General features: G+C 34.5%; 1 protein-coding gene across 12 annotated transcripts in view; it reads left to right on the plus strand.

The window, feature by feature from the left end:
- Nucleotides 1-12,543, plus strand: part of KIAA1217 (KIAA1217 ortholog) — a 607,564-nt gene that overhangs the window by 446,145 nt on the left and 148,876 nt on the right. For all 12 annotated transcript variants that reach the window (XM_074266937.1, XM_074266938.1, XM_074266939.1 and 9 more), the window contains one exon: nt 11,300-11,498. In XM_074266937.1, coding sequence (XP_074123038.1) covers nt 11,300-11,498 — 199 coding nt within the window. The remainder of the gene's footprint in view (nt 1-11,299; nt 11,499-12,543) is intronic.

Consider the following 12,543-nt stretch of genomic DNA (forward strand, 5'->3'; position numbering starts at 1 on the left):
GTGAATCCCTCCAGACTCCCTAAGCAAAAATTCAGATATTTAAGAGTAGATCATCATTCATATTAAAATTTTATTTTATGTTATTTAATGTGACCTTACGTTGTCATATTGTGGTTTCATATTAGAGAGGTGTAGTGCATAAATCATCAGCAATGCAGTCTGGAACATTTTCTTTCATAACCTGCCTCTCACTCCCCCTAGCTTTGCAAACCTGGATAAGCCACTTAGCTCCTTGCTATATCTATAAAACAGGGATGAGAATAATAGCAGTACTGACCAGAGAGAGAGGTGTTCAGGCTCAATAAGAATAATACTAAGTTTGCTTAGTGCTATAAAAGTGCTATAGAAAGGTGAGTGCTGCTGAATTTCTTTTCTGTATATGCGTCTTATATCTAAAAGGATCAAAGCTAGCGTCCAAATTAGTATTACTTTTCCCAAGTTGCCCAGTGGATGTAAAATAATCCTTATTTACAAACATAAGGCACATCCACTACTAAGGTCCCTAAGCTACTTATACTTTCTTTTTCCCATAAACTCAGAAAAACCTAACCCCTGACTCTATTTTCATACAGATAAGAAAAATCTGTCCCATCAAATAGAAAACAACAACCAGATTTAGTCTTCATCTTTTCCTACCCTTTCTTTCCTCCTGTTTATCTCATAGTAGTTTATCTGTTGCCTTCCTATTTAGTGCCAGGGAGCATAAAAATAGGGGACAAAACAAGGGTTTTCTTTTGTGTCCTTGTGAGCCTCTGTGGGTTGATGTTGTTTTTTTTGGTTTTTTTTTTTTTTTTGAAGGCAGGGAAAATAAATTTTATTTTCTGAAAAATTACTTAAAGAGATAAGGGGAAAATATCTGCTTAAAGAGTTAGAGAATGATAAAACCATCCAGAATTGTTCCAGGGAAGGATGAATTCATAAAAGAAGACATAAACACTTTTTGGGAAAGAAAAGGAAAAGAAGACAAAAACTAAAAATGAAGGGAGACAGAAGTGAACAACAATGGTACAAAGGGTGACCAAGTTCCTGGGTGAAGTATTCTATGTATATATAATATCTTAGAACAATTAAACTAACCCCAAAAGAGTTTATGAAAATCTATATAAGAGAACCAACTTCAGTTAAATGTAAATTCCTTGAGGGCAGGACATTTTCATATATATTAGGAAGATGCTTAGTAAATATTTGTTTAAAGGAATCATGTCTCATAGTCAGAGATTCTTGTATTTATTTGTGTAAAATATGACCCAATTCTTCTTTTTCTTTTTAAAGTCTAATAGTACTTAAACAAATAGTATAAATAAATAAATAAATAAATGAAAATGGATGCCTTTCATTCCTGTCATCACAGAAGGTCAATTTCTATCCTGAATTTTCTGGGAATCACTGATGACTCTCATCTTTGGACAGTGGACTAGATAAGAAAGTATTATTATATCAATATCCAAAGAAGAGAGGGATTACAATGAACGAAATTGACTTAGTACTGCCAAATAGAGAACCAAATTATTTGAACAATTTTAGATTGTCTTTGGACAGTTATCCCTTCCATATTGTGATTTTCCCCATCATAGTTTTGATATATCACAGGTGAGCATAATGGGAATTTGGGGAGAGTTTTATGAAAACCACAGATGTTCATGAAAGCCAGCAGATGATAGAGAGCCTTTGACTAAATACTCATACAAAATTTTATAATAGCATGGAAAGCTCCCATAGAAGAAAAAGAAAAAATTCAGACTTATTCTCTGGTGTGAAGGGAGGACCAAAAACTTTTATGCATATTTTTCATATTGTGGAGGCTTCACACCCCAATCCCCTCTCTTAGTGTACAAGGGATAGCTGTAGTTTTATTCAACTAGAAAAGGTGAGAAAAATTGTAGTTAATAAAAAAGAAGGAAAATAGTTTTTAGTATTATTCAAAAATAGCTAACTGTAAAGCTTCTTAAGCTTTGTAAAGCAAAGAATTCAGGTTGGGGTCTACGAAAACCAGCATTTTGTACTTTTTCTTAGCTGCAGGCCCATTTTTCTGCCTAATTATTTGCTGTGAGAAATTTTTCCCACGGCTGTGTTGGTCATTAATAGCCATTATTGGCCTCTGTCTTGTGGAACATTGATTTAAGAAAACTAATTTTTCAGAAGAACAGGCTTTATTCTTCTAATATTTGCAATCATTATGTCCTCAGACCTTGCCTTATTGGTGGTTCATGAATATGCAGGATTTCTCTATCTTGTCAGTGACAGCAGCTCTTGCTTTTAGAGGCAGGACTGCTGCCTAAAGTCTGGACTTTACAAAGTGAGCTTTGGACAGTTTGTCACAAATGCACCATTCATATCACCAGTGAAATTAGTCTTCTAGGACTATGGATTTAAACAATTTTTATGCTTTTATTTTTGGTATTTTTTTAATTTCAGTCTTTCTCACTGTGCTTTTTGGTTTGTGTTGTAAAATTCTTCTGGTCTCCTCTTCTAGTGCAGAAAAGGCAAAGATAATTGCCAAAATCTTACTTTATCCAAGCTTAAAATCTCTATGGAAATCTCTAGTGAATGTGTGTTTCAGATCCTTTAAGTAAGATTAGCAAGGTTCTTGAAAGGAGAACAACAGCTACTATTCTTTATTCTTAGGTCATGCCTGGGTGTTCCTTGCAGTAAGTATTATTTGGAATATAATAATTCATAGAATCTCAACATTGGAAGAAAACCTAGAGGTCTTCAGGGACAACTGTACATAACCAAGAATTTTCTCCACAATTTTGCTGACATAATCACCTAGAATCCCCTTCAAGAATTCTAATCGTGGGGAACCCATTACCTGTATAAGCAGTCTGATCAACTTAGGGATAGTAATTAGGATATTTTTCCTTTCATAAAGTTTAAATTTATGTCTGCACCTTCTACCTGCTGCTTCCAGATCTATTTGCGAAAGCTATGAGAACCCAATTGAATCCTTCTTCTCCATGATAGCCCTTAAAACTCCTAAAGATTTTTTGTGCCTATCATTTTTTTAAACAGTGCCAGCTTTTTTCATATGATCCATGGTTACCAGCCTCCAGTTAACACAACCCTTCCCTTGGAAAAAAACATGTCATTTGCCCAACTTAGTCCCATACTACCTCTTGATTCTCTACAATTCTCAAAAATCTGTGATAATGGCTTAGCAAACATTTTCCATCAATTATCATAGTACTTTGGGACACGGCATGGCTTAATGATTCCTGGACTTGATTAGAAAGCCTTGAATTTTCTCTTTCTGAACTGAAGTTTTTTTTGTTTATGAAACAGGATAATGACCCCTATAACATCTGATGAGTTGTTATGAGACTCAGCTAAAATAGCATATGCAAATTACTTAGCAAAAATTTTACAATATTATATAAACATGTCATTATATCTCTTTACTTTTGCAGATTTAAATTTATTGAGGGCAGTTAGATGCCCTCTAAACATCTCATTTATCTTGAGTTTCAACTCCTTGGGAACTATTTTTGCTCTCTCCTTCCTGCTTCAGAGATCCCTCTCCTTGGAGGAGAAGACAGAAGCCAAATAGTATGAATAATTTTGCCCTCTTTCTTTCAACTATTATTGATGTCCCATTCATTTTAAGCAGAATTCCTGTCCCTTCTTTGATATTTCTTCTGCCCCCAAGATAGCTTTCAAAAAGCCCCCTTTTTTGTCCTTAAACATTTATCACTAGCTTCAGCTCTTGACAATGTTTCTAGGTTCTGTGTTACTCTTTTCTACTTACCCTTTTTTTCTGAATCCCACTTGTTTTTTGTGTTTTTTTTAAGTTCCCTTTGTAGCAATACCAGTATCATTGGATGACTTTCCCTTTTCTTCTTGATCAGAACTGTGTTCTTGTATACAGAACTTCATTCTTAAGATTTCTTCATTCCATTTGAACCAACTTCCCTTATTGAACCCTCCCTTTCTCTGAACCATGTTATATCAACAACCAAAATCTAGCTTATGTACTGAGACTTTTGTTTCCTCTCCTTTTAAGAATTCAGAGCCAAAATGTTAACTTCCTTCCAAGTTGGTCATCATCATAGATTCCCCCCCAAAACCCCTGATCTAACCATATTCCTTGACTGGTCAATTGTCATTCTTCATTATTCTTTTGATGTTTCCTGTGTGGTTGGTTAGGCCAATCTTCTTAGAGTAGTGGTAGATCTCACTGAAGAGTCTCAGCATTTTAGTGCTCTATTCAATCATCGTAATGTTTTCTAAAAAGAGAAACTATGTGGAGAGCCAATCCATAATTAATCACTCTTTCATTTGAACTCCTCAAAGGCTGTTTTCCATGCTGCTGATTGATCCGAGATGTTTCTGTAATTGTATCTATAAAGTAATATTGTTTGATGATAATATTTCTGTGGTGTTAGAAGAGATTATTTAATGATCAGCAGAATAGTTTGAGAAAGGCCTGGAGAGACTTATGTGAACTGATGTTAAGTGAAGTGAAAGGAACCAAAAGAATACTGTACAAAGAACAAGATTATATGATGATCTATTCTGATAGACATGGCTCTTTTCAACAGCTAGGTGATTCAGATCAATTCCAATAAGCTTGTGGAGAGAGCCATTTGCATCCAAAGAGAGAACTACGGAGACTGAATGTGGATCACAACATAGTATTTTCACTTTTTTGTTCTTGTTGTTTGATTGCATTTTGTTTTCTCATTTTTTCCCTTTTTGATCTGATTTTTCTTGTGTTACATGATAACTGTGGAAATATGTATAGAAGAACTGCACAGCTTTAACATATATTGGATTACTTACTGTATGGAAGAGGGAGATGTAAGAAGGGAGGGAGAAAAATAATTTGGAACACAAGGTTTTGCAAGAGTGAATGTTGAAAACTGTATATGTTTTGAAAATAAAAAGCTTTATTAAGCTTTTTAACATAACCAACCTTGGCCTAAGAATTATCAAGAAAATATGCCTTCCTCCTTTCTCTTTAAATCTGAAGTCTGTGGGTATCAAGTACTGTGCATATTGTCAGACTTGATTAATATGTTGTTTGATTTTACTTACTGCTTTTTTCTTATTTTTATTCTTTGTTTTTAAAGAATAATTCTGGGTTAAGGGAAGGTGACAGGTATGTATTTAAAAAGTAAGGTGATATAAACACAGAAGGACTCAGTAAAAATATTTTTTAAAAGAAGAAATCTTTAAGGTTATACTTTGCATCACTGAGTCATTGTTACATTAAAAATAATTAGCAAACAAAAACATCTGACATTCTCTACACCTTTCATTCATCTTCACTAATTGCTCTGGGTAATTATTTGTACAAACCTGCCTGTTTCCCACATTTTCTTCTAATCTTTGCTCTAGTGAATGGATGATCTGACTTCTCAGAGACATTTGATTGTGGTAGGATTCCTAAAACGGTCATGAGTCATTTTCCTTCTAAGATAATTAACATTTTGTCATGTTCACTGCTTTGCATTCCATATCATGTGCCCATTTCCTTCTTTAAAAAAAATATATTCCTGTTGTTTATTTGATGTTTGTGGACAATCTCCAAGCCATTGACCTCTTTATTATCTGAATCTTGAGCTGCATTTTTCCATTTATTTTCAACTATTCCCACCTTTGCATTTAATTCACCCAGTTTGAAGGAGTTTGTTGAATTCTTAATATAATGTCTCTAACCTTTTCTCCTCCACAAACCATACTATAAATTTTTATGCATAATGCAGTATTTTCACTTAAAGAACATTGAGAATATTCCTTAAATGTTATGTTAGGTTTTCTGCTTTGGACAGAGTGATATAATAAATAGAGTGACTTGTCTGTCACTTAGCTAAATTTCATGCCTCTTCTATTTACATTATCATCCAGGATTTTAAAAAATAAATTCAACCTTCTCAGTCAACTGTTTGCTAACTTATAAGGAAAATTACCATCATCATCGATAACATTTACCCAACACTTTCGAGGTTGCAATGAACTTTTCCTAAGTTGTCTTCTTTGAATCTTCAATACATGGCCCAGGGGCTAAAATCTTGGGTTTGAAATCAGAAAATTTAGCTTTAGATTTCAATTCTGAGTTTTACTTCTATGTTTTGCTTGAGAAAATTAAACTCTCTAGGTTCCAGTTTTATCATGTATAATGAAGAAATCTGACTTCATGATTTCTCAGTTGCTTGCTACCTCCAAACTTGTAGCCTCCCAATCCTATAAACAGCCTCAGAAATTTATATTACAGGTATTATATTTTCATTTTTCAGATAAGGAAACTTACTTAGAGACACTGTAGTAAAATAACGATAGAGTACACCACTTGGTATCAGGAAAACCTGAGTTTGAATCCTGTCTCAGATCCTTAGTAGCTATGTGATCCCAAGTAAGTCACTTTAACTGCTTTCAACCTCTTTTGCCTCATCTATAAAATGGGGATAATAGTATCTACTGTATGAGGTTGTTGTGAGGATCAAAATATTTGTAAAGTACTTTGCAAACCTTAATAAGCTATTTAAATACTAGCTCTTATTAAGTGACTAGTATATATAGTCTCCATCTTATAAATGTGCCTATTTCTAAGGTAATTATTGAAACTCAAGACAGATTTTCTCATAGGAACAATGTCATAGAAGTCATTTAGAATCCCAGATCCATCCATAAAAGCCCATTTCAATTGATCAACAAGTATTTCTTAAATACCTGTAATATGCCAAGCATTTTAGGAAATGCAAAAATAGAAGTGAAATAACCCCCATATTCTCAAGGAGCTGATGTTCTGTCAGAGAAGATAACAGATACATAAATAAGCATATATAGAATAAATGCAAAATAAATTCTCATAATATTATAAAAATAAACCCAAAATTTTGGGAAGTTAAGGAAAGTGTTTATGTGAACTTAGTCTTGAAGGAATAAGAGATTCTAGAATGGAGGAAGTGTTCCAGTAATGGAGATTTTTTCACTTGTGTCTAATTCTTTGTGACCCCAATTGGGGTTTTCTTGTCAAGGATACTGAAGGCATTTACCATTTTCTTCTCCAGCTTTTTTTTTTTAACAGATGAGGAAAACTGATGCAAACAGGGTTAAGTGACTTAGGGTCACACACCTAGAAAGTCTGTGGTCAGATTTGAATTCAGATAGAGGAGTTTTCTTGACTCTAGGGCCAGTACTCTACACCTGGCTGCCCAGTAATGTTATTTATCTCTAATATAACTGAACTGGAGTAATATGGAACCTATGGGAAAATGGATTCAGAATTCCAAAAAAGAACCACAGAAACATTCACCACACCCACTCTCCCACTGTTTCTACAGAAAGGTCCCATTTCCTGATTGCCCATGTTGAATGAGTCCTATGTTCTCTTGGCTTCTGCAGAAGGAGCAGCAGGTGGTGCCTGTAGCAGCCTCAGAAAGGACTCTAGCAAGAAGAGGGACAAACATTTTAGAATTAGAGAACAGCTTCTGGGTAGCTCATCTCTAAGTTTGCTGTTTGTGAAGAGGGAACTACCCTCGAGTCACTAATAACATTGTGTTGCCATGTTTTTACATTTTAATTTTTTTTCAATATTTGTGAAGGCTTTTCATTAAGTTTAACTATTCCACATTATACATTGGTGAAATAAGATACTCTTTATTTACTACCAGGCAAGGGTTTAATAAAAAAAATACAAAGCTGAGACACAGGAAATTCAAATCCAAAGATTTGGACCAAGTGTATGAACTTTTTATGTCTAGAAAACAGGTTGAGAAGAATTTGACTTGCCCCTATGTCACAAGAATGTTGTGAAGATAAATGATGAGCAACTAATTAGTCATCAAACATTTATTAAGCCATCTACCTTGTGCAAGCACTGTGGTAAATACTGAAAATAAAAAGAATAAAAGAAGCTTATAATCTTCCAGGGAAGACTGTGTCTGTGTCTGTGTCTGTGTGTGTGTGTATGTGTGTGTGTACATACATATGTGCAAAATAGATATAAATTAATCCATCAGCCAACATTTTTCAAGAACTTACTCTACAAGATATTATGCTAAGCACTAGAGATGCAAAAAAAAAATAGTCTCTATTTTTAAGTCACTTACATTTTAATGAAGGTGACAACTTGTATATAAATGGATCCGTGGATCTGGAACTATACCGAAAAGACCATAAAAGCGTACACACCTTTTAGTCCAGCAGTATCACTACCGGACTGTATCCCAAAGAGATCATAAAAGAGAGAAAAAAGATCAGATGTTTGTAGCGGCTTTTGTATGGTGGCAAGAAATTGGAAATTGAATGGATGTCTATCAATTGGGGAAAGACTGAATAAGTTATGGTAAATGAATGTAATAGAATATTATTGTTCTGTAAGAAATGACTAGCAGGCTGATTTCAAAAAAAAAAAAAAAAAAAAACCTGGAAAGACTTACATGTACTGATGATGCTCAGTGAAGTGAACAGAACCAGGAGAACATTATACACAGTAATAGCAAGTTTATGTGACACATTTAGCTCTTTTCAGCAGTATAGTGATCGAAGATCATTCTAATAGACTTGGGATAGAAAATGCCATCCACATCCAGAGAGAGAACTGTGGGAACTGAATGTGGATTGAAACATAGTATTTTCACCTTGTTTTGTTTGCTTTTTCTTTCTCATGGCTTTTCCCTGTTGTTCTGATTTTTCTTTTACAACATGACTAATATGGAAAATTTTTAAATGGTTTACATTTTAACATGTGTTTAAAATGATTGTACATGTATAATTCATATTAGATTACTTTGCTATTTGGGGAAGGTGGGAGGTGAGGGAGGGAGAAAAGATTTGGAATTCAAAATCTTACAAAAATAATGTTGAAAACTATCTTTACATGTAATTGGAAAAAGTAAAACGCTATTGAAACTTTTAAAAATGGGTCCAGACAAGATAATTGAGAGTACATGGAACATTATGTTAGAAGGGGAAACACTAGAAATTGTGGATCTGGGAAAATCCATTAATGCAAAATATAAATTTTGTGATGGGGAAAGACACTAACAGTTTGGAAGATCAGGAAAGGCCTTATATGGAGATTAAGTATGTGAAATTGTTTTGAGCTCCTTATGAGAAAGAATGTATAAGATAACTTAAATCTAAGTGTTGTTCTAGACCTGCAAGATCCCTTGTAGTTCTAAATTTCTTCTCCTGTAATCATATGTTATTGAGAACATTACATACAAGTAAAAGATACAAGTAAAAGAACACATCTTCAACTAAGAGAATCTGGAACATTCAGAATTGTGGTTCATAATGTTCATGTCTACTAGATCATTCTGGAGCTCTTGTATAAAGTTTTGTTTCTTTTCTCTGTCATATTGTGTGTGAGAGTGTGTATGTGCGCAGTGTGCATGTGTGCAGACATATCAGTATATATACACATATATAATCAATGTTTATAACATTTTTCCATGGGAAAACCTATGCTGAATTCCAAAACTCTGCCTTAGAAATGAATTATTTTTAAACCAGACTCATTTATATAAGTTGGACACTGCCCACTTAGTGATAGCTAGCATTTGTGGTTTATAGTCAAGTGATCTCATTTGATCCTCAAAAGGGAAAGTCACCACACCTCCCCTTTCAGGGTCTGAATATTGCAGTCACAATGATCTCAGAGGCTTTAGAGGTTTCCCACTCTCTTTAGAGATACATATCTGGTAGGAGGTGGGATTACTATAAACCCTTCCCCTAAAGGCTTCCCAGCTGGGCTGCAGATAGAATGTGAGACTCTCTGTACTCAGAAGGGAAGAACCACTGTTAAGTCCATAAAAGGATTCATCTATGGTTTTCTTTTGTTCCTTTGTTAAGAATGCAGGGCAAAAGAAATAGTTGTTATTTCAGTGAGCTTTGGACAAGCAGGTATGATTTTTGTTGCTCTTAGTTTGAGATCACCTTTTATTTTTCATTATTCAGTGTTGAATAACAAAAAAGAAGGGACACTGGAAGGGACCTCAGAGACCATCTAATCCAGCCTCCTTATGTTACAGATGGGGTCCAGAGAAATAAAATGATTGGCTAAGATCACACAGGAAATAAATATTAAAGCTGGGGTTTGAACTATGAAGATGTGCAAAACCTCCACTCATTGTACTGTGTACCAATCTGTCTCCTATATATGTGGTGCTCTATAGAGTCCAAATTTTACAGATCTGCATAAGGTTAGGAATAATTTCATTAAACCCCATTGCCTAGAAGTCAGTTTGTGAAATTAGTCCATTGTTCTACCCTATTTCTTGTTTCTCCATGGGAGGTGATGCAATAGAAAGAGGATGTGGGTTCAAATCCCAGTTGTTTCTGCTACTTGCAGCTTGTATAACACTATAAAAGTCACTTTACTTCTCTGGAACTCAGTTTTCTCATCTGTGCAGTGAAATGATTAAGTTGACTTCTTAGCTACCTTCCAGTTCTACATGTGATCCTTTGCTTCCCCTAAGCCTTTAAATCTGATTTATTTATACTCAGTTGTAATTCTTTAGTAAAATGAGACCAGATTGGAAATTCACCCTCAAACAGAAGGATCTCTCAGTTTCCCGTTAGGTGTAAAATTCTGATTGAAATCTTGTACTTCCTTATCTAATCAAGTTCTCCTATTTTGTGTCTAAAAGATTTGGGGCTTTGTTACTCCTAAACAATTATTTTTAAATTTTATTACATAATGTTATCAGTGCCACCAAATTAGTATAAACTTTTCCTTCTTGAAAATATTTGAAAGGATCAGCAAGTTGTACACAGTAGATTTGCAATATCATATACACTTATTTTTAAGATTTTGTTGTATTATATCATCATACTTGTTTTATTCCATAAATTAAAAGGAAAAGGAAAAATATTAATGAGAGAATTTCATTTGACTTTCAGTTAGGGCTTTTAAAAAAGACAAGTTGCACATGTTGCAGAGTGCACTCGTTACTTTAATTCATTAGTAGGAAAGAAAGAAAATGCGAAAAGGATCCTGGAGAAATGGGGAGAATTTTTTCCTTCTAGATTCCCAGAAGTTGAGTTTTTTCGTTTGGTTGAAAAGACCTGTGATTTTGTTTAAAAATTTGGTTTAAAAATAGATGAAAATTAGCCTCTCTAGCGCATGCCTCATCACCAGAGAGTAAAAGGTACTTGTATGGTAATCACATAGCTGCATTTCTTGGAAATACCAACCATATGTCTCTCGTTACTTGTTTTCCAAAACCATACGGAAAACATGCCTGAGTGCGGTTTGAGGGAAATGGCTTTGTTTATGCTATGTTTTGTATGATTCCTCCCAACAAGGTTGGTTTTGATCTGCATCTGATAAGGGCATTTTGTTTGCACGCAGGTGTTTTATATCTTCAATATGGAGATGAAACAAAGCAACTTAGAATGCCGAATGAAATCACAAGTGCAGACACAATCCGTGCCCTCTTTGTAAGTGCCTTTCCTCAGCAGCTCACCATGAAAATCCTGGAATCTCCAAGTGTAGCAATCTATATCAAAGACGAAAGCAGAAACGTATACTATGAATTAAATGATGTAAGGTAAGTGGTGGTATGTACCATCTTTATAACTCCCTATATTATTATTAGCATTCCTATGCCCAGAATATTTTAGTCTTAAATTCATTCTGATCATGGCCCAGGGAGGTCAATTGTAATTGTTATTCCAATTGGCAAGCTCATTCTCCAAACCAGTCAGTCAATATTCACATGTGTATTCATTCACTATGGATAGATAGTAAACTGTGGGCAGGGATGGGTAGGCTTTTTGTTTTGTTTTAGTTTGGTTTTTTGTCTCTATGTTCCCAGAACCTAGCATCATGTTTTGCAAATAATGAAACTGGATAAATGTTTGTTGAATTTGAATTTGATTCTAAACTCAAATGATATGACTTAGAAGAAAAAGACATCCCCTATTTGGGAATAGAACTGGCTCTGTTCACTTAAGCTGAGCTCTTTGCCTCCACCTAACCTTTTTTAATAAAAGAAAAACCCAAAGCCCAGAAAATTTGTAGTTTGTGATTTATTCAGAATAACACAGTAGTCACATCAGTAGAGGCAGGATTATAATTTGAATGCATTTCTTCAGAATCTCAGTCCAGTGCTCTTTTCTTTGGGCATTGTTTACCATTCACTCAGCTAGAGTAAGATCTACTTAATACTCTTGCATTCTAAACCGAGGGATCTACCTGATGGCCAACCAGGTCCTCCACTGACAGAAGGAAGCATCACTTTGTTATATTTTTTTTAACGCCTTGCCTCTAGCATGAAATAGATGTAAGCCGATAAATAACTTGCAATTATCAGGGCTGACACATTTAGGCATGTGCCAAAGCCTATGAGTAATTTAGGGCATTTAAGGCAGATACTTGCCTTAAGGTATAGGTCCTACATCTGGTGTTCAAGTTTTATATGTTGAAAAACCTTGTTTAAATATTCATAGGTATCAGGAAATTTGTATTTGTTTTTTAGAATGAATTATTAATAAGGCTGTCAGGGGAAAAAACCCTTAAATTTATAAAACATAAGCTTAAACATAAAATAGTCATGTTTTTCTGAAAGAGTATACATCCAGTGGTACAACAGC

This window comes from Sminthopsis crassicaudata, chromosome 5 (assembly GCF_048593235.1).
Source record: "Sminthopsis crassicaudata isolate SCR6 chromosome 5, ASM4859323v1, whole genome shotgun sequence".
Lineage (NCBI taxonomy): Eukaryota > Metazoa > Chordata > Mammalia > Dasyuromorphia > Dasyuridae > Sminthopsis > Sminthopsis crassicaudata.